General features: G+C 39.2%; 1 protein-coding gene across 1 annotated transcript; it reads right to left on the bottom strand.

Moving 5' to 3' along the window:
• Nucleotides 1–901: 901 nt before the first annotated feature.
• Nucleotides 902–21840, bottom strand: LOC146705095 (F-actin-capping protein subunit alpha-2). Its single transcript, XM_085462663.1, has 10 exons — nt 21757–21840; nt 8584–8647; nt 6982–7033; nt 6575–6638; nt 5410–5616; nt 4486–4565; nt 3215–3293; nt 2671–2742; nt 2376–2438; nt 902–2012 (listed from the first exon to the last, which is right to left on the bottom strand). The coding sequence occupies exons 1-10, from the start codon at nt 21793–21795 to the stop codon at nt 1872–1874; spliced, it is 861 nt and encodes a 286-aa protein (XP_085318789.1). The 5' UTR covers nt 21796–21840; the 3' UTR covers nt 902–1871.
• Between the last annotated feature and the right edge of the window lie 68 nt (nt 21841–21908).

Raw genomic sequence — 21908 nt, 5'->3', positions numbered from 1 at the left:
AACAATTTGTCATTTATTTTCCCAGTGTAAAAAACAAATAAAAAACTATTATGTATCATAACACTTTGCTTCATGACACCTTGTTTGTAGTTTTAACCTGTTATACACTTATCAACCACCCTGCCTTAGGAATAAAATCAGCAGTCTGTCAGCCGTCAAATCTAATTGGAAAAATTCCTCATACTGCACATGCAGCTGTTATTCCCCACAGCCATATTGGGATCTCTGCCTGCTGCCAAATTTCGGTGCAACATTTTTTTTCTTTATTATCCCTGTTTTGTCTAAAATAATAAAAAGGCAAAATTTTAATATTGGGGTAAAAACAACCACACATGTGCATCACTGATTTAACTTAAGGACAGATTTTTAATATGCAATTAATCAGTAAGTCTGGTTTTTTGGGGTTTTTTTCCATATTCCATCAGTCTGCTGCCATTAAAGATTAAAATCTTTACATCACAAGTGATCTACAAAAGAAAACTGAATTGGTACTTGGTGCCCAATTTTTGTTTTTCTGTATATGGATAAAAACATTTCCATCATAAATGGATGCAGAAAAGGTATAAAAAACTGCGATAAATTAAATGTCTAAAGTTCAAAATTTCCTTGGAGTGGGTCCCAAATCTTCAAATGAAATGTAAAACAAAAATTGGGCACCAAGTACCAATTCAGTTTTCTTTTGTAGATCACTTGTGATGTAAAGATTTTAATCTTTAATGGCAGCAGACTGATGGAATATGGAAAAAAAAAAAAACAATTAATTGCATATTAAAAATCTGTCCTTAAGTTAAATCAGTGATGCACATGTGTGGTTGTTTATCTGTTTTACCCCAATATTATAATTTTCTTCCCCATTTATGTCACAATAAATAGCATCAGAAATTATGACTGAGTCAGTAAATAGAAAATTTGTCATTTAATGCAACATAATTGTGACTGAATTACAATTAATCTCATGGAAACAAATCACCAAACTGACAGACAGGATGTTTCATACAGGTATATATTACAATGTGCCTTGTTATATAATACAGTCAGGTTCTGTTTTTAATAAAAATAAGCACTGGAGGAGAAAGTGATACTTTTTTTTAAATTTTATTGTAAATTGGACATTATGCAAATTACTTTTGCGACTGATGACTTGTTAATTAAGCTTGTTAAGTGGTCACAGAACTCCCTGCACTGAGTGAGAGTTCAGACGATATCAAGTCAAAAGGTAGCCAGGAGTGCTGCAAGCTGGAGAGCGCACACACAGGACAAAGGGTGAGGGGGAAGTACCAGAATGAGAGAACAAGAACATTGAGTGGCTGACAGTGGTGGCTGCTTGTGCCAAATATATCAGTCAATGAACACAAAACTTCTTTTTTTTGGGTGGTGGTGGGGGCACGAGGGGTGTGGGGTGGGGAGTTGTTCGTTTCAGCCATAGTAACTGACTTCCTCTGTAAATGCAGACAAAAATTCTCCCAGAAATGAATTTGTTTTCACCATTATTGCAAATTCTAACAGATTTTCCAAACAAAAAGGTGTGGTCTCACTGATGCAATACTTACTGCACACATGATATTTTATTTCATAAGGGTGTTTATGCAAACAAGTGTCCACCCTGTGTCCTATGACTCGCAAAGTTTCCTCAAGATAAATTTTCCCAAATACGATCACAAATTCAGTATACAGGAGAGTGTCTGTATAAAATCAAAACAGTCATCCAATGTGTCATGTGACGTCTGTGAGACCAAACCTTTCTTTGCCCCCGTTTTCTCTAATTGTTTGTACAAAGACGATACAACTATCCAGTCATGCAACATTTTTTTGGATGGGGATGGAGGGGCTGGGGGCGGGGAGTGGGGATCTGACTGTTATCTTTGCGGTTTTTAAGCATTCTGCATCTCTTTGCCGATCTTGTAGCTCAAGATCTTGTTCCAGTCGATCTTGGTACGTGTCACAGGAAGCTGGCGGCGTAAGGCTTTGAAGGTAGTGTCCGACATGGTCTGGTAATTCTCGTTGATGGCCGTCTACAAGGAATGAAATAAGGATGAAGACAGAGAGGGGACTGGATTTAAAAAAATAATAATAATACTCAAATAAATCCAGCTTCATCCAAGTGACTCAGCTTTCTATTCATTGTCACTCTAAAACTTGACTTCCTGTGCTGCGAGTTTGCGAACGTGTAAAATGTTTTCATTATCTCCTGACTTGAGTAACACAAACTCCTCACAACTAAAAGTAACAGATTATCACACAAAACTAAAGCCAAACAACAAAAGATTTTAGTGTGGCAGTAAGTGCTGGAGTCATAACTGTAAAATGTTTCCATCATTTGTGAGGACTTCTGATCTAAGGTGAAAGTTCAGGTTCAACGAAATCTCCTGACATACCTGATAGTCATTCTCTGCAGCCTCCATGATCTTAACAAACTCCTTTGCAGTTGCAGCCTCATTCTGAAAACATGACATTCTTTTGAAGAGGGGAGAGGACAAGGCATCCAACAAAAAAGAAACTTTAAAACCTACACTGCAACTACAGAGCAGAAAACCTCCCCTGGTAGCTGGTACCAGGTCAAAACTTAATTACTAACATAAAATTACAAATAATCACCCTAAATACATACAAATGTAAAAGTATGGGGAATGATCGTTGCAGCTTCTGCTTGGACTTCACAGAAATACTCACAGAAATTGACATGGACTCCTGAACCTCTTTGTGGCTCACCAGCTGGACATTTCCATCCTCATAGTAATGAACCTAGAAATACATATGGAAATATATAGTGTATTTCTAACCAAAATTTCTTCTGTGCCATGAAATGATTGGAGCTGTAAAAAAAAAAAAAAATCAAAGAGCTGTGTGCCAACAAACAAATCTCAAGAGGTCTAACAAACCACTCCCCCCCCCCCCCCAAAAAAAAGGGGGGGGGAGTGAAGGAAACGACAACAAAAACCAAGAACACAAAATTTTAGTACTGAGCTTATGGGAAAAAGTAGACAAGGGTGCAACAGAAATTAACTGAACTTTGTGATAAATAAACAAAACACGGTAAAAAAAAAAAAGAGAAAAAAGAAAGAAAGATGACAAAGGAAGAAAAAAGAAACTGAATTTGATTAAAGTCTACATGCAAATGTTGTCAGTAAACGTGAGTTTGAGTATGCGTGCTGACATGCATAACACAACACAGTGTGTCCGTTTTACGTCAAAGATTGTTGTTCAGATAACATACCTGGATTTTCATGATTCCTGCCACTTGGGTGGTGGAGGGGGAGATGGTAAATTTCCATTCTGACCTCCAGCGTCCATTCCTAAACAACGAGAAGGAAAGATAAACACACTTCAGTCACTTTTACTTGACTCAGCTAACTGTCCAGTACATTGGCTCAACTGTCATCGCCTATACTGAAAAATAAACAGAAAAGGTATATGACTTTGTGTTTTTGGTCAACAACAGTGGCAATACAGATAGTAAGAAAGGTATTCACAGTATGAAGTATAGCATCACATTTAAAAACCAGTTAATGTGCGCCTTCATTTAAAGCAATGTAAGAGTTTCTTGAGTTAAGATGACATAGAAGAGTTTTGTTAAGATCCATAAAGATGTAACGTGTTACATCTTGTTCACAGAGTTGCTCTGTGTTATGTCAGTAAAAGCATTACTAATGATGGACCAACAGCTATTTACGTCAGTGAACCATCTCCTAATATGTAGTGAACAGACATGGAAATTAGTTTGGACACTCTACTGCCAATTTTCTTCATTTGACTAAAATTTGCATACTACATTGAAGTTCTGGCTTATTACAAAGTGCTCTGATCAAATATGCGGTCTTGAGGTCAGAACCGACCTCCCATCCAATTCGGCCAACTGGGTGACCCTTTGCAGGGTGAAAATCGCAGTGTCCAATTTTTCAATAAAACGCACTTCTATTTTAGTGTGGGGGTGCAAGCATTACAGAAGAGTGAAAAATGATATTTACAGATTTTGACAAATTTTTGAATCATTAAGTTCTAATATGTCTTTTTCATTAGATACAAAATCTCCATGTGAAAGTTTTGATCCTTTTCACTGTGATTTGCAAATCAAAAAATAAATAAATAAAATTTATTTCACTTTCAAACCATTACAGCAGTCACGTACAGTAGTTTTGGGATTACTACACCCAACACTTATAAGACCAATAAGACCCAGCAGCAAAGAGGATTGGTGCAGTTCTTATCCAATTAGATTAACCTGATCAAAATCAACAGAGTCTAACAGTCCAGAGTTATGTGCCAATTACTGCAATGTCCTTAAACACTTCAAGAAACATTTGAGGATTTCAATGGTTTTATTGTATTTAACATGTAGTTGTTGTTAAGGTTAAAAATCATCTGCCTAAATACTAGTATTGAAAAAAAAGATTCATCTGAAAGCAGAAAGGGAGGAGACACAAGAAATATCAGAAAATATAAGGGAGGGAAAATATCACACTAATGTTTTGACTGTTTTACACATACCAGAAGTTTTTTGGTTGAAACTGATGGCACTCAATGCACACGATGATAGTTTGATGTCCATCAATGGTTTTCGCATAAATCTGAAGTCAAAAGACAAAAAAGACACTTTCAGATTTCACATGCAACTCAAGGCCACTTTCACTGCTCAACGTGTGCAGAATTGACACCACACAGTGGTTTTATAGTCAAAACTTAAATTATATACCTGCCCCTGTCATGGTACTTAGAGGATGTCATATATACACAACACATTTAATAAGTAGGACAACAGCTGTTTTGCAAAGTAAAAGACAGGCTTATCTAAATACTGGCCTGCTACTGCTTCCTGCTTGAAACTGATTAAATTTGACTGTACATGTTGTATTTGATCACTAATAACATTAGGCTACTTTTAGCTGCTAATTTGTTGCAAGGGATTAAAAAATAAAAATAAATAGATACCCTTCCTGTTCCAATCCCCAAGGGTTAAACGAATGTATAAAACAAAATATTAATCTTGAAATGCAAGTGGAAACAAAATGAAGGCCACTAAAGTTCTAATTTAATAGAAAACAGATCTCCGAATGAAGAGGATCACTATGCAAAGGCAAGAGATTTTGGTCCTAAAAGCTCTGGTTTATGTTTGTATTCTGAGCAGTTCTGTTGAATTGTGTGTGACTTTTAAATGTATCTGTTTTTATAAGCCTGTAGGAAAACACCAGAGAACAGTGAGCTTCAGTCCCAATTATCAGTCATCTATATTACACACAAGCCTCTGCTGTTAAGTTTAGAGCAATGTGTAATAGTTGTAACGTGTGTTTTGAACTCCAGAGTCAGATCCTGTGGGAGAACTCCCTCTTGCTTGATGTTTTCATAAACTAATAGCTTTAAACACACAATGAAAAAATGAACTTTCTGAGGTGAGCAGTTCAGGCTTGAACATACGGTGCAGACACCGCTCGGATAGTGCTCCTTGACATAGGCCCTGACAGCAGAGTCCAAGGCACTCCTCCAGCCTTCCAGGGAGCTGTCAACATCATGGGGCCGTGGGTCACTGGCCTCCTTCCTCAGGTGGTCAAACTTGAAGGAGATCTTATTCTTGGGGTCCAAGACCCTGCCATTCCCAAGATCACCATGCTCTGTGATTAAGACCTGAAATATAAAGCGGGGGGGTAAAGGAATGAGAAAGAGAGCTGTGGGAAGGCCAAGAAATAGAAAATGAAAGAGCACTGGAAAAATAAGTAAAACATGTAAGAAAGAAAAATTAATAAATAATCCGACAAGAACATGTATGGAAAGAGAACAGCACAATAAAGAAGTAGAGCTGTGGTAAATTATCTAAGGAGACAGGAGAGATGAAGAGGAAACAAAAGGATGAAAAGAGGAGGACGGAGAACAATAGGAACCACAGGCATCAGCCTGAACTTTCCATCTTCTGCCTTTCACCTCAACACTTAGCTCAGTTAGCTGGGCACCAGACAGGGGAATTTCAGCCCAGCATATGGGAACAGAGGGACATGATGACATCTTTACATAAGACAGTGCAATCATTACTAAAGCCAACACAGCCACATTCATTCAGCAGTGTTCAACCTTCACACAAATGCACAGCAAGCAAACAGTGACATTTAAATAAAAGTGGCTATGTGATCCTGTTTTGCAGGAACTAAAGGAGAAGATTCAGACTTGTTTGATCTTTCATCCAATTTTATTTGTCTCTTTTAATGCCAATGATACAATTATACTATGTTTTGCATCACTTAAACCATAATATATTTGGAGGCTACCATCTCTCTTCTAACCCTGAAGTCCAAGAAAAGTGTCACTTTTTTATTTCTGATGATAGTCTTGGCTGGATGAGCTAAAGAAACAGATCTCTATAAAACTGTGCTTTTACATTACAGGAACGTCACACTTGTGACTGCCTGGTCCACATGGAAAAAGTTTATGAACTGAGTCACTCATTCTTCTGATGTGCATCAACTATAGCAGTATCTAACTGTGCGTTGGAGCTATAAAGTGACTAATGCCAAAAGTAATAAAAGTCCTGTTCTTTAGCTTCTGTATTGCTACCATAACCTCAGGGTCAAAAAGCAAAGCATGAGCTCACCTGTTCTTCGTAGCCCTCGATTTTCACGGGGGTAAACTGGTCCAAGTTGTACTGTGCAAATGCACTACGGAGAGAGATACCAAGTTAGTTAGATCGCAAACACAGGAGTCCCGCCTTGCTGGTTATTAAAACTTTTCAATCTTAATATATGTTGATTAACTTGTAACTATTCAGCATGTCCAGGTCTAGAACTCTTAGATGTAAACTGAATGGTTTCTTCTTGCTGTTAACGTGTTGGACAGGGGAGAAATGGTCAGGTGTAAAAACCTAAGCAACTAAAACTAGTCTGGTCTGTGAATCTCAAGTTGTATTCCTCTTTCATCTTCAGTTGTTGCAATGCAAATCTGTATTTTCCGTCTAACATCTGAAATTTTTTAATTGTGGAAATAGCACAAGGGAAGACTTACTGCGCTGCACCTTCCCTGAGCAGATTGTCATTGTTGAGCAGCAATCGCACATCTAAGAGGAAAAATTGTCATATTATTATTATTAATGGTGGCAGAAGAGGAAATAATACAGGAACAGCAGATCATCTCCATGACACGCACACAAACACTAAAGTCACAGCTGCCAGCAGTCAGTGTTTGCAGCATCTATGCCAGGGGAGTGAAGCAGACATGGTAAATTAGCTCAGTGGAAAAGGCTATAATCACATAGAGATGAAAGGGGGAAAAGTTGCAACAGGGGACTGTTTTTAGTGTGTGCATATGAGTGTGTGTGGCTGACAGGCTGTGATAAGCGGTAAACAGACAACCCCAAAGGCGTTCCTCTGAGGTGACGACATGTACCGGGCCAGGATGAGTCGTTAACAAAGCCAAGACACACATACACACTGTCTCGAGGGGCACTACTGTGACAGTGTGGTGTCAACTCTGGTGCTGCAGGGCGAGACACATTTTGAGCAAAACATCACAGTCTCAATTTAATTTCCTGGTGGCCATAAAATCCAAATAATGGATTCTATTTTAGGTCCTCTGTATTAACTGAAACCAAAACTATTTTAGTGTGAGAAACCTACACAAAGACACAAAACAGTGCTGCACTGACACAGTACTGTAATGTACATTAATGGTGTGTACATGACTTGCTCTCCAATGATGGTTGAACGGGTGGCCATGTATAGACTCCCTTTTGTACTATTTATTTCAATGTAGCCAGCTATACTGTATGTAAAAGGGTTAGGGCATACACAACAGAAACACAAATACAGCATTCTGTAACTCCTGAGCAGTTCACACTTCATTGATGCCTCCTGGCTCTGATGTTGACAAAAGCTGTCAGACTAAAAATAAAAACTTACTAAAACAAGTCTCTAATTGTTTACTTAGAACATAGTTGGCACGGCTTTAAACCATGTACCAAAGGCTGCTTTACGGTCTTGGAGCACCTGTGACCAAATCATTTCCTCTAGGACTGACAAAGTATTCCGATTTTTTTTGTATTTACACCAGGCAGTATTTTAAAAATGTCAGCACCGCTGACATTTTTGATATTTTTCCCAGCTAACCACAATTCCTCAAGAGGCGCTTGCTTTTTCCAGGGGGCCAGAGAATGAGAATATACGCTCAATGATTTGGCCACTTAAATAAAGGTGACTCATTACACCATCTGATGGTGCAAAATGGTATAATACCAAAGTACATCTAGGTTCTAACACAAGTTGAAGTTAATATCTCTTCAACAAAAGACACGGATGATAAAAAATGTAAACATTACCCATATAATTATTTATATCACATTTTCACTGTTTGCCTTTCATGTTTTCATTTCCCTCACTTTTACATTTAACAATAGTTTTTGTCAATACAGAGTTACTGGAAACTGTAACAAAACAGAATTTGCTGCAGACAGTCTCTTTATACATAAGTCAAGCTATTCAAATACACTTTTATGTATTTATGTTTGGTGATTGCAGACTCATACATTGCATTAAACTACAAGTTCTGAGCAATGTAATCATTGTTAATCTTATGAAAGAATATACAGAGGAACAAGAACAGAAAGCTCACCATTGAAAACTTCATTAAATTCTCCTGGTGGGGCGTGGATGACAAAGTTAGCCGCTATGCGCACCTAAAACCAAAGATAGAAGGCAGAGGTTACATGTCAGTGGTCTGATATAAACAGCAGAAATATCAGCGTGTTGCCTGCATTTTAAATAGGGGCTAAAATGTGACATTCATATTTAGCTCAAATTCACAGTGTAAACATGTGTACACAGTGCCACCAACAGAGGGTGTAACATGACTGTCTCACTGGTTTGGAGGGTGGAGTGAGGTTTTTCTGACATTTCAGTCTCCAGAATATCTGAGCAGCATCGAACAGTCTTTTTTTTTTTTTTAACCTCCTATACTTCTCTTCTTCTGCTATACCACAGCACTTCCTGTTTCCAGGTCACATGTCAAACTGACAGCAGGCTGACAGCCCCTCCCTCTCTTGCTTGCTTTACAACCATATAAGGAAATAAAAATGTGCTGAGCACTACTACACACACGGTCTCTTGCCCTACCCCTATACATTTCTACCTCACTCTATCATTGGCAGGGGACGGCAGCTCAGCCAGGTTCCCTCTCATCTCACAAGCTGGTATATCAGAGAAAGTGTGCATATGAGAGAGAATGTGTGTGCACGTGTGGGTCCTATGGGTTCTTATTAGTGAGTGTATATACACTACTGCTAGGCACTCACAGAGAGCAGCAGATTGATTTTTGCTAATGAGCAATGCTCAGAGAAAGGAAGGCACTTGGGAAACAACGTGTGTCTGTGTGTGTCTCTCTGTTATGCTGAGATCAAAGTTTATCTGCATTAGTCTAATCTGTCATGAGATCATCATGACCCAGTTACATTAAACAACAAAAAAATTCATGTGCATTTGAGCACATAACAGATAAACACAGTCTTTGCTAAACAGATGGCGGAAAACTGTTTGTGTGTGTTTATGACTTGAAATCCCTGCGGGAAGACTAATTTGCATTGGGTTTCCCTCATTACACTGGACGGCAGTGTAAACAGACTGCATCACTCACTCACTCTCTCTCTCACACACACACACACACACACACACACACACACACACACACACACACACACACACACACACACACACACACACACACACACACACACACACACACACACACACACTTTTTCTAAGAACCAGGTTTACATGTTATTTAGTCTAGTTATATCAGCTAAGTAGAAAAACAAAGCCATCACATATCCATGTTCTTAATTGTATTAAAATGCAGTCACTGTCATCTAAAACAGGAGCACTTACAGGGTGAAACATGTAAGCACTGGATATGCGTGCGATTAGTTAAACTGGATGTTTATTTGTTGCTGCCCTTGCTAATCAGCAACAGAAATACCAGTCAGTTAAGCTAATTATTCATCCATTAAAGTACAAATCCAGTCAACTGCTGAGATGTCATAGGATCAGCAATGCATATAAGGCAAAAATTGCTTGTTATTCAAGACCAACAGGTGTTTTACCTCGAGACAGAATCATTTGCGCTACAAGGTTTGGAGGGGGATGAGTTGGGTTTCTTTAAAGCTGGAATTAGAGCTGAGCTGGACGCGTTTGTGGGGTTTCCAAAATATTTTAGGGAACTTAATTAAAAGAGCTGTCATGTTGCTGACTGGGCACTTATAATTTTAGCTACTGGACACTTCTCCTGTAGTTAAATCAGAATTGACCCAATTTTGAGTAGTAAATGTGTTTAGGGTGGATTTTTGATCTGCACTGCTGGAAGTACGACTATATTCACAGATTAATAATGAAAAAGCACACACACACACACACACACACACACACACACTAATTACTACCAAAGACAATCTGTAAGCACATTAACTAGTTCAAATATCTGACATCAAACTGAACTCCTTTCAGCCTGATCTGGTTTCAATAAAGTCTATTAATAGTGCTTAAGTTCAGCAGGAGCTGTAATTACAGCTGGACATTAGATATACCATCTCAGTGTCAGAAAAATTGTTATTCTACATTATTTTCATGTGGTGTCTTGCAGTTTTACTGTAATGTGATACGGTAATATCCATAAATCTTTGTGAATGTGTTATTCATGGTGACACACGGGGGCCAGTGGGCTTCCCAGTACGCCACTGACAAGAAGCAGGGAACACACACACACACACACACACACACACACACACACACACACACACACACACACACACACACCTACACCTGAATAGAAAACTATTTGAATATTTACTATAAAAACAGATTTCCAAGCACTCAACAGCTGAAACAGTACTTCAAGTAACACTGATTGCAGATAATTGAATCTTACTGTGTGAACTTAACACAATTAACTGTGAAGCACCTACAGCTAGTGAGAGGGATGGGGATGGTTTTACAATTAAATCATGCTAAAAACCACATTTTAAGGAAATGGAGATGAAAGTCTAAGACCAAGGGAGCATACTGTGGTTTAAAATGATTCACTAGCAGGAGAATGGAGACGCTCTATTAGTTTACAAGTAAAGGTATTGACTTTTAAAAGCTTGTTACATCACCTCTTTCTTCCTCCGAGTACCTCAAACTTGATTTACTATTGCACTGAGTCTCCACCACCCGAGCAACACTGCCTGCAGCGCATGTAGCAGAGCATCATCAAACATGCATAGCATGCAAGGCTCTGGTATGGTCACTAAGAGAATTTTTCAAGCTCAGTGCTGGCCTTTTGGGTTTATTTGGGTGGGGGGAAAACATTGACATGGATACATTTTGTTCAGACAAGCAATAAGGATCTATTTATGAGTCATTTACCAAGTACCATGACAGATCACAATCATTTAAGAGCAGTTTAGCATGGTGGGTGATCTTCAAAGAACCATTGCATAGTTCCCAGTAAATGTTGACTACTACTTTTGCTTGAAATGCCCAACTCTACTACATACCAAACTTGAAACTGATTCTGCTTCTGAAATCAAACAAACAGTACCACAAACATAACCTCTTCAGGGCTCTAGAGTGCAACCAATTTGGTCACATTTGCGACCAAATTTTTCAGTGGTGCGACTAAAAAAAAAAAATTTGGTTGCACCTGTGCGACCAACTGTTCGGGTAGCAAAAAAAAAAAATCTGCAACCTTCCCTTTGGTCAACAACAGACACACATTATGCCCCTATCGTGGACTAAACCAATCAGAGATAGTAAGGGGCGGGACCTCTCTGATTGGCCGTGGTCCAGTTGAAAGTGCAGGTGGAAGTGGGAGGTGAGTAGCTTGAATAAAGCGATATCAATTCGTTAAATCCTGAATCGACTTTTAAATATAACTGTGTTTGGCCAGAAACGCCAGATTCTCAGATTAAAGGTCACAAAACCATTTCAACAACAACCAAACAGCAAATGAGAGCAGGTACACGGACTCCACACAAAGACGTAAACACAGAGCGGACCGACGCATCAGAATCAACTTTGTCTTTCTCGGGCGGCCCGTAGACGGACACGCTGTCGGAGCTCGGCGATTCTGCGTCGGGTCCGCTGTGATTACGTCTTTTTGCGCTGATTCTGAGCTGCAGGTTTTGTCTCTCTCCAACCAAAATTCGCCGAGCCAGCAGCAAAAGAAGCAGCAAACTGCGCTTCACATTTGATCAATGTCGTCATGAATTTTGCTGTTTTGCTTCCACGACTATTAAAATCACACTCCATGCACAGCTAGCTCTCTCTCTATACTTCAAGAACAGTTTCCCGTCTCCAATCTCTGTTTTCTGTATTATTCATTCGCTTATTACCCACCAGTCTACCGTTGTTTACAGCGCTGTCGGCTGCTGTCTTTTTCTTTTCTTTTTTTCACTTAAATGACCTCGGACAAGAAAGCCTATTTTTTCTGTTGTTCAATACTGAAGAAATTTAAACTTTATATGCAGAACATTGTAGAATATTTTTAAGGTTATCTGCTATAAAAAGCCAGACCAGGAAAATCTCCTTCATGTTTTTCTGTGTTTTATTCTCAGTTACTTTCACACAAAGGCATCTGCTGTGATGCTCACAATTCTGATGAAGTCAGTACTGATAAATGATCAGAATTATAATATTTCTGACTGAGGCTAAGTTGAATCGAATCGGGACTTTGAAAACCAGAATCGAATGGATTATAGAAATCAGTGATGATACCCAGCCCTAGTGAGCAGCCTAGGCACGACAGAGGTGGATGTAGCTGTAATAGGAAAAGAACTATTGCTAACTTTTCTGTTAAGTTAAGGCCTGATCCTTCTGAAATTCAAAGCCAGTGCTCTGACACGGTGTCATCAATCTTTGAATGCTGAAAAAGCACAGTGTATCCAGAAAAACACATTATATTATATAAATTATTATAAAATTTGTGTGCGCCTAACTTTAAAAAGTTAGGCGCACAGTGCAGCCTAGGCGGAGTAGTCGAACGCAGATTCACTGAGCGCTCAACACAGACAGCATCGTCAGAAGGAAAGTTGATAAAATAAATTACAAATGTTGTATTGTTCGAACCGAAAGCACTGTATCGAACGGTTCAATATCGATACGAATATCGTTGCACCCCTATTAAATATGTCTAATAATATAAATGTAATGATTTATTAGTAGACTAATAAGTGACAGACACAAGATAAATAAAATAATTGATAAAGTATATGGGTGTTGTTTATCTAATTTCTTTGCACCAGTGACAGTCATACTGCAAACTGTTGTCATTCACAGTTGCACCTGAACCAAGGTTCTTGTAGATTGTACCCTATTTAATGTCTGTGACCAGACACAATAAGTTAAAATAAATGAGTTTCCAAGTAGAGGGAAAAGCCAAAGCACCATCTACTCTGAGCTTAAGTCATATCAATGCATTTCACAACAGTTTCTGATTAAGTGAAATACTTATGCAAGCATTAAAAAAGAAAAAAAAACTGTTAGTGTAAGAGGTGTGAAATACAAATGCGGTCGCTCTGCTTTGACCCAACTCTGTGCTACATTAGCTAAACCACTAGCTGCTGCATGGTGACATAAACTCAAACAACACAGAACTGAAAATAAATAGATCAGCCCATTACCACAGATACCCGTTCCATCTTTTTGAGTTAAATAAATGTTGGATCAGTGCATCCCTATTATTACATATCTCCACAGCTTAGGATAAATCACTTTCTAATTCATATCCAACTTTTTAATGCTTACTGCAGTTAAAAGAAAAAAGCAGCATGATTGGATCACAGTCTGATTACAACCCAAACTTTTTTTCAGTGCAAAAAAGGGCTTTTTAAAATACTCCTTAACAGTTTTATCACTTATCTTTCTAATGGCTCTTAGAGGGTGCAGCATGAGAAGCTGTTGTACAGGCACAAGCTAACCAAAAAGCTGGAACAATAATACTGGAGCTTCTCATACACACAAAGAATGAGGAGCACAGGCACCCCCTGTGGTGTGGGATTCTTGTGTCTTTGTACTCTCTTGGTCCAGACACCAGCTGGTGTCCTTTCTTTCAACTTGCTCACTGTATATTCATCCTCATAATACCACCCAACAACCCCGCTTTTTTACAACAGACACTCTCATCCTGCACCCTCTTAGTAAGAGCCTTTTCTTTAATCCCAAATGACACCCACTAACATTGAAACCACACTTGTCCTAATCATTATCACGCAATTCCAGATGCATTAAACTAATGACAATAACATAGAAAAGCAGGAATAAACTGTGGCAATATATTTACCAATGCCTTTTTTAAGCTCTACAGTGTCCGTGAATTTGATTCCCTTACTTGGCATGCAGCCATTTCAATATCCCAGATTTAAAAGGAAAAGAAATCTGTGGCGCTTTAAATGCTACAGAACAGACAACCCAATCTGTCAGGGGCAAATGCTGGGGGCCTGGATGATCAAAATTTATGGATAATGAGAACACAGCAGGATGCAAGAAAGATGAGGAAGACTGTCAGGTAGCCGCAGGCTAAACAGAAATGTCCCACTGCTGATCAAAATAAGAAGGTGGTGGCTGGTCGACACAAGATTAGGCTGAACCAACAAGACCTAACATCTGTGATGATGGAGATAAATACTATCAGAGGCAGACAGGCAAGAGATTATGACTTTTTAAAGTAATTATGATGTATGTGAATTATGAACTATGTGCTCTCTTTTTCATATCTGTCACCTGCTCTAGTCCTTTTGTTCAGGGTTACACTACTGACTTTCATTCATTCACATTCATTGCATTACAAGAAATGCAGTTTTAAAAAAATCTTAGTTAACTCTTAATCCATTAAATTTGAAAACAATGAAATCATTTTTTTATCTCCACTAATGAATGTGAAAGTTTTCCTTTCTTCCCACTGGTGCCTTTCACAGCATTTCTTTGGACTTCATCCATCACCTGTGCTAGAAAATTGCAACCCTGATGGCAAACTAAAAGTGTACATCATTAAAGGCATCTACACCCTCACTTTTTTTCTTTTTTCTTTCCTTTATAAAAAAAAATACAGTGGGGCAAAAAAGTATTTAGTCAGCCACCGATTGTGCAAGTTCCCCCACCTAAAATGATGACAGAGGTAATTTGCACCAGAGGTACACTTCAACTGTGAGAGACAGAATGTGAAAAAAAAAAAATCCATTAATTCACATGGTAGGATTTGTAAAGAATTTATTCGTAAATTAGGGTGGAAAATAAGTATTTGGTCACCTCAAACAAGGAAAATCTCTGGCTCTCACAGACCTGTAACGTCTTCTGTAAGAAGCTTTTCTGTCCCCCACTCGTTACCTGTATGAATGGCACCTGTTTGAACTCATCATCTGTATAAAAGACACCTGTCCACAGCCTCAAACAGTCAGACTCCAAACTCCACCATGGCCAAGACCAAAGAGCTTTCAAAGGACACCAGGAAAAGTATTGTAGACCTGCACCAGACTGGGAAGAGTGAATCTACAATAGGCAAGCAGCTTGGTGTGAAAAAATCAACTGTGGGAGCAATCATCAGAAAATGGAAGACATACAAGACCACTGATAATCTCCCTCGATCTGGGGCTCCACGCAAGATCTCATCCCGTGGGGTCAAAATGATCATGAGAACGGTGAGCAAAGATCCCAGAACCACACGGGGGGACCTGGTGAATGACCTGCAGAGAGCTGGGACCAAAGTAACAAAGGTCACCATCAGTAACACACTACAACGGCAGGGAATCAAATCCCGCAGTGCCAGACGTGTTCCGCTGCTGAAGCCAGTGCATGTCCAGGCCCGTCTGAAGTTTGCCAGAGAGCACATGGATGATACAGCAGAGGATTGGGAGAATGTCATGTGGTCAGATGAAACCAAAGTAGAACTTTTTGGTATAAACTCAACTCGTCGTGTTTGGAGGAAGAAGAATACTGAGTTGCATCCCAAGAACACCATACCTACTGTGAAGCATGGGGGTGGAAACATCATGCTATGGGGCTGTTTTTCTGCCAAGGGGACAGGACGACTGATCCGTGTTAAGGACAGAATGAATGGGGCCATGTATCGTGAGATTTTGAGCCAAAACCTCCTTCCATCAGTGAGAACTTTGAAGATGAAACGAGGCTGGGTCTTCCAACATGACAATGATCCAAAACACACCGCCCGGGCAACAAAGGAGTGGCTCCGTAAGAAGCATTTGAAAGTCCTGGAGTGGCCTAGCCAGTCTCCAGACCTCAACCCCATAGAAAATCTGTGGCGGGAGTTGAAAGTCCGTGTTGCTCGGCGACAGCCCCAAAACATCACTGCTCTCGAGAAGATCTGCATGGAGGAGTGGGCCAAAATACCAGCTACTGTGTGTGCAAACCTGGTAAAGACCTATAGTAAACGTTTGACCTCTGTTATTGCCAACAAAGGTTATGTTACAAAGTATTGAGTTGTATTATTGACCAAATACTTATTTTCCACCCTGATTTACGAATAAATTCTTTACAAATCCTACCATGTGGATTCATGGATTTTTTTTTTTTTCACATTCTGTCTCTCACAGTTGAAGTGTACCTCTGGTGCAAATTACTGACCTCTGTCATCATTTTAGGTGGGGGAACTTGCACAATCGGTGGCTGACTAAATACTTTTTTGCCCCACTGTACATATGATGAATACTATGGCAAGAAGCAAACTTCTGGTCGCAGTTAGCGAGTAAACCTTTAACTGTACTAATAGTGAATAGGCAGCTTTGTCTACTGCAGATTATGTCACCTTTGCTCACAACAGGAATAGGATCATTTTACTCCAAGTAGCCAACTATGTGACACATTTAGTACCAGCAGCTTGCATTACAACTTCCAGACAGCAGACCTACCAGGGTAAAGCTACTCCTTTCTGTATAGCTGCCTTAACCAGTTTGATGTGAGACAACGGTATAAATGTGAAGCCACACAACTATACATGAGTTCTCTTTCCACATCTCCACATTCATTCTGCTACAGCCACATACAGACAGGACTCCTGAATTTGTCTGTTAAAAATGGAAAAACCACCAAGTTCTGGCCGTTAGTTATGTATTCCCCATGGTCTAAGACAGCTGTTCAAAGCCAAGCTCAGGGACACATCTGGGACTGTTGGGACTTTCAAATGAAATGAAGGGTGATTTATTTTCACTCTTAGTTTATTGATGATAATGACCTTATTTAAGGTTTCTTTATAGCTCTTTTTACTCAAGTTTGGAAAAACAAAAGAACAAACAAACAACAACAACAACAAAAAAACCCCAAATGAGTTACTGTGATCTCAAGAGAAAATCTGAGTAATGCATCTCCCAGAAGAGGAAGAACTCTGCAAGCATCTTGTTCTCTGTAATTTATTGTAAAATGTAAATTACTGTAATATATAAATATTTTCTGACACAGTTTTTTCTGCCATTCTAATCTTTATTGAGATCCAGCCAGACAAATGCCCCCCCCCCCCAAAAAAAAAAAAAAAAAAAAATCACAACAGGCTTTATCCTATACACAGGATTTGGTGCATAATTTTAACCATAATGGCTTTCTGCACCGTCACAACATGGATCATTTACACTGATGCCCCAGGTAGGAATCAAGCAACTATCCTTTTTCTGTCTTCCCTGACAATTAAACATGTTAACTTTACCTAACTTTACCATTTATCAGCCATGACAGTCCAGTTCTCTTGTTACACAAAATCGAAACTAATTCTGCTTTAAAATGTTTCATTCGATTTTTGTGGTGCTCCTTTCACATTTATGGTCGCATCACCATCAAAACATAAATCTGCATTGTTATTCATCCTCTATGGCTCCCATCAGTCTGGATCATCATTCTGCTTCAAGGAGTGCTGTGTCCCTTTAGTGGGCAAAAGGGGGAACTATAACATTTGCTTAGCTTCTTTGTTTGCTTTTGCTCACCAGCACGGGTGCGTCATGTGTACTTGCTGACAACTGAAACACTTGTAAACCTCAAAAAAAAAAAAAACAAAAAAAAAAAAACACCAACAGCTATTTTCACAGTGTATAAAGCTATTTCTTCCCAACTTACAAGAGGAAGAACTAAATACCGAAACTCAAAAATGCTGAAACTACCATGTGATGCTTTCAACTATTGAGTGATTGTATCCGATTAATACTTCCAGTTACTCCTCAACTCTAACCCCCAAAAATTCAGCTGGTCCCAGCTTCTCAAGTGTACTGATCTGCTTTCCATTATCATATTTTAATAGAAACTGAATATCTTGGACTACTAATTGAACAAAAAAGGGTCAATGAACAAAATATAATAAAAACTTTGCAACCCTATATAAATGGCATTCGACAGTACTGCCTCAGCTGTGAAGTTTGTCACAGCCGATTATACAGCTTAATTCTCTTTCTTGAAACAGGAACCAAAGCACCGAAAGTCAGACTACTCTTACAAATATCTTTTCCATTTACCATAGTCCTACGACAAAGTCAAGGTAAGTACATGTTATTAGGTAAACGGGTTGGCTGGCCTGTGAATTAATTTACTGTGTACTAGATCGTCATCCTAACTGCTGTTAAAAAATAAAAATAATAATATGTCGAACAACTTGATTGGCTGGCCACATGGGTCCCCAACAGCACAAATCACTTGAGAAAAAAACATGATAACTAATTTTTTTTTCTTATCTTTTCTTTTGAAACCAGTGTTTATAGCAACAACTTTATAACAGCAAAACCTACCGCATGCACAAAGGAGTCTAACATGTAAAGCTTCAGTCACCAATTGTTTTGTTAATTCAAACTATTAATTTGAAAAATAAACCTGCTAATAATTCATACTGTTATTAAAGATTAAGCACTATATGAAAGTAATTAAATGAGCTTTTTTCCTGTACTGATAGAAGTCTGATTTACTAGCCAGGGGTTGAGTGAGGATGTTGTGTTGAGCAATAAGCAAAACCATAAAGTTGACTGATCATAGAGTTGACTGCTTTTTTTTTAACACTTAAGACACCCAGACACTTAAACTCAGGCAACAGAACTGACTGCTAACAGATTGTGCAACAACAGTTTCCTGTAATACTGTGTGTTCTTTCTGTACTGATATCAGGAAGCTTGCAGGCTGGTGCCCAAATGACTCAAGAAGTCTCACAGCAGTGCTTGGTAACTGTGGAAGAGATGACTCTTCTTGCTGTTAAATCATTTACAAATGGCAGAGTCTCTTTATTAATTTTCAAACAGGGAGCTCCAGCTTTTTTCCTTTTTCTTTTTTATGAATACCAAAATGAGGCTAACGGCCACAACACAAGCAGGACAGAAATTCTTCAACCTCCAGGGAGACATTTAACAAGTATTTTCCCAGAGCAAAACTCCAAATTCTTTACTGTATATGACAAAGTTCCAGACCTATCAAAAATAATACTGCAACTCCTTCCACCACAACTTAAAACAGTCATCTCACTAACATCACATCAGAGTAAGTGCGGAGTCCCACAAAAGCAAATAGGGAGATTTCTCACTTAAGAGTTTGGAAAGTACCATTGGTTGTCACTTTTACTCACTGTTAGAGTTTCTGGCAGGTCACCAACACTCACGTGGATGAGTTGCTTTTATTCAACAAATCATGACTGGACAGTAAAAGGGATATACACACTAAATCATAAATTATAGAAACTATTCCCCACTGTCACTGTGTCAAGCAGAAGAAAATGTTCATTTCCTCCCTCAAGTTTTTTTCCCCTCAGTGTTTTACAAAACAGGGCTAAGGGCCCAGAGCAGATGGCTGACTGCTCGGAGCGAATGCACCGGAGACGGCCCTTTAAAGTACACTACGATTTTAATGGAACGCACCCACCATGAATAGATGCATAATGCATCTTGGCCTCATACCACTTGTATTCGGAGAAGGAAATGAGCAATTTCCCCCCAGGTAAACACTGCATAACACTGGTTTCGTGTCTGGTGTCACTACCAGTCAGCCTGGCATGAAGCCAATCATCATTCTTTCAGCTCTGCAAAAATCAAACTGTCTGGTCAAAATATGAAAGTGGCTTAACAATTGTCAAAACCAGTGTGGTTACAAGATTAAAGGAGCTCCCATCCTCTTCGCAAAACCAAAATCCAATGCTGTCAATGAGTTTACCACAGCTTCATGTTGTGTGAACACACCTGAAAAAAAAAACAAAACATTTCGGGTGGTCCTGAAATGTAATGTAGTACATGGCCAAAGAAAAAGAAAAAACAAAACAAAACCATACAGTCACTTATAAATTCGAAGCTTGGTTAATGGCAGATGCTTGTGAGTTGTAAAGTGTAACACATTTATACAAATGCAGCTGCTAAATTGCTAAAAAGAACTCTGGAAACTTTTATAGTTTGATGTGGAACAGGGCAAAATGAAACAAACCCTTCTTCTGTTCTTACTCTGAACAGTGTGTTACGTAACTCACAGGATGGAAACAGAAGAGTTATTAAAGATTTATTTTTAATGGCTAACTGCGATATTAACAAGGTTAATGGGAAGAACTACATGTTTATGAGGAGAGCCTTAACACAGGTTACCAGTTACACATTTATATACACCGTTCTGTATGTTAACCTCCAACTATGGCTTCTTCGTACTATCTATTCATTGCTGAGGCATTTATGCATTTAAATCGTGAAGTCCGGCAAGTAAATAAACACTAGAAACAATGTTAAATACATTTTAAATGTTTACAATAAACATTTGCAAACTTTTATAGTTTAATACCTTACAATATAATAAATAAATTATAAGGCTGACAATTAATTAATAAATACCCTGCATAAAAGTTGCCATATTAATTTGCTCGTCGCTAACTGCTGACTTTGTTAACAAAGCCTATAATGAATATAGCGACGAAAAAATGCATTTAGCAGTCCAACAAGGATTCGTGCAAACCCCTTAGCTGAGGCACACGTCCTGTCAGCTATGCATGTCCTCTTATAAGGAAATGAGAAAAACCTGCAGCACTCTTGCATGGGCGTCACTGGTGTAAATCCTGCTTAAATTATGAGTCAGTTTTCTGCTACAGTTTTAGAAACAACACTGGTTGCTATGAGGCTTTCACAGCGGTAGAAACAGACTTTCAAACGACAGGACAGGATATAAAAGCAGTTTTTAATTTCTAGCATATCCTTCAGGGGATCTCGTAGTTCCCTCACCTTTCTCTGCTACTTCTTAGAGGGGCGAGAGTTATCAAACTAGCTAGACTATAGCATACGGTTGCTGATTTTACAGTTTGCTCTTCATAAAATGACCCGGCACTCTACCGCTTCCAATATTTTAACTTCTAAAGTCAGAAAAGGGGCACCCAACAGGCGAAAGGGCGTGTTAGTAAGTCTGGCTGTCTGTTAGCAGGCTGCGGCTATGCTACCCTAACTAACCTAGCTAGCGGATCCATGGTGCATGAAAACTTCCATAACACAAGTAAGCAGAGACCCGTGAGTGAAATGGCATGTCCACCGGGTGAAAAGAGAACGGGTGGTGAGCATAGGTGAGTGTATAAGACGTTCACGGTTCCTATTTTGAGTCAGGACCGTACAAGGAGCCTCCGTTTGAAATTCGCAAATGAGCGGAAGTTGAGCTAAAAATAAGAGCAGAAGCAGCAGAGGTTGTGCTGAGGCCTGGGTTTTCCCCAAATTTCATAATGCCGGTCGACGCCAGGATGCACCGAGAGCCAGGACCATATGCAACTCAGATTTTGGATGTTACCGTTTCACGCTGTGAGGTTTAACCTAGAATTAAATCGGCATCTTACCTTTTCCTCGTCGGATAGCTGCTCCTCATGATCCGCCATCTTTTCTTCCGGCACCACCAGCTTGTCAGAGCCCAGTGACGTCACGGGATGGGTGGTTCCCACGTCGGTTCGGTTTTGATTGATGCTCCGTCGAAGTTTGCTGTACTGACTGT

This window comes from Copadichromis virginalis, linkage group LG7 (genome assembly GCF_057382275.1).
Source record: "Copadichromis virginalis isolate Kocher_CV1m ecotype Utaka linkage group LG7, C_Virginalis_male_GT1.1, whole genome shotgun sequence".
Classification (NCBI taxonomy): domain Eukaryota; kingdom Metazoa; phylum Chordata; class Actinopteri; order Cichliformes; family Cichlidae; genus Copadichromis; species Copadichromis virginalis.
The sequence above is the reverse complement of the archived record's forward strand: the minus strand, read 5'-3'. Positions and strand labels throughout refer to the sequence as shown.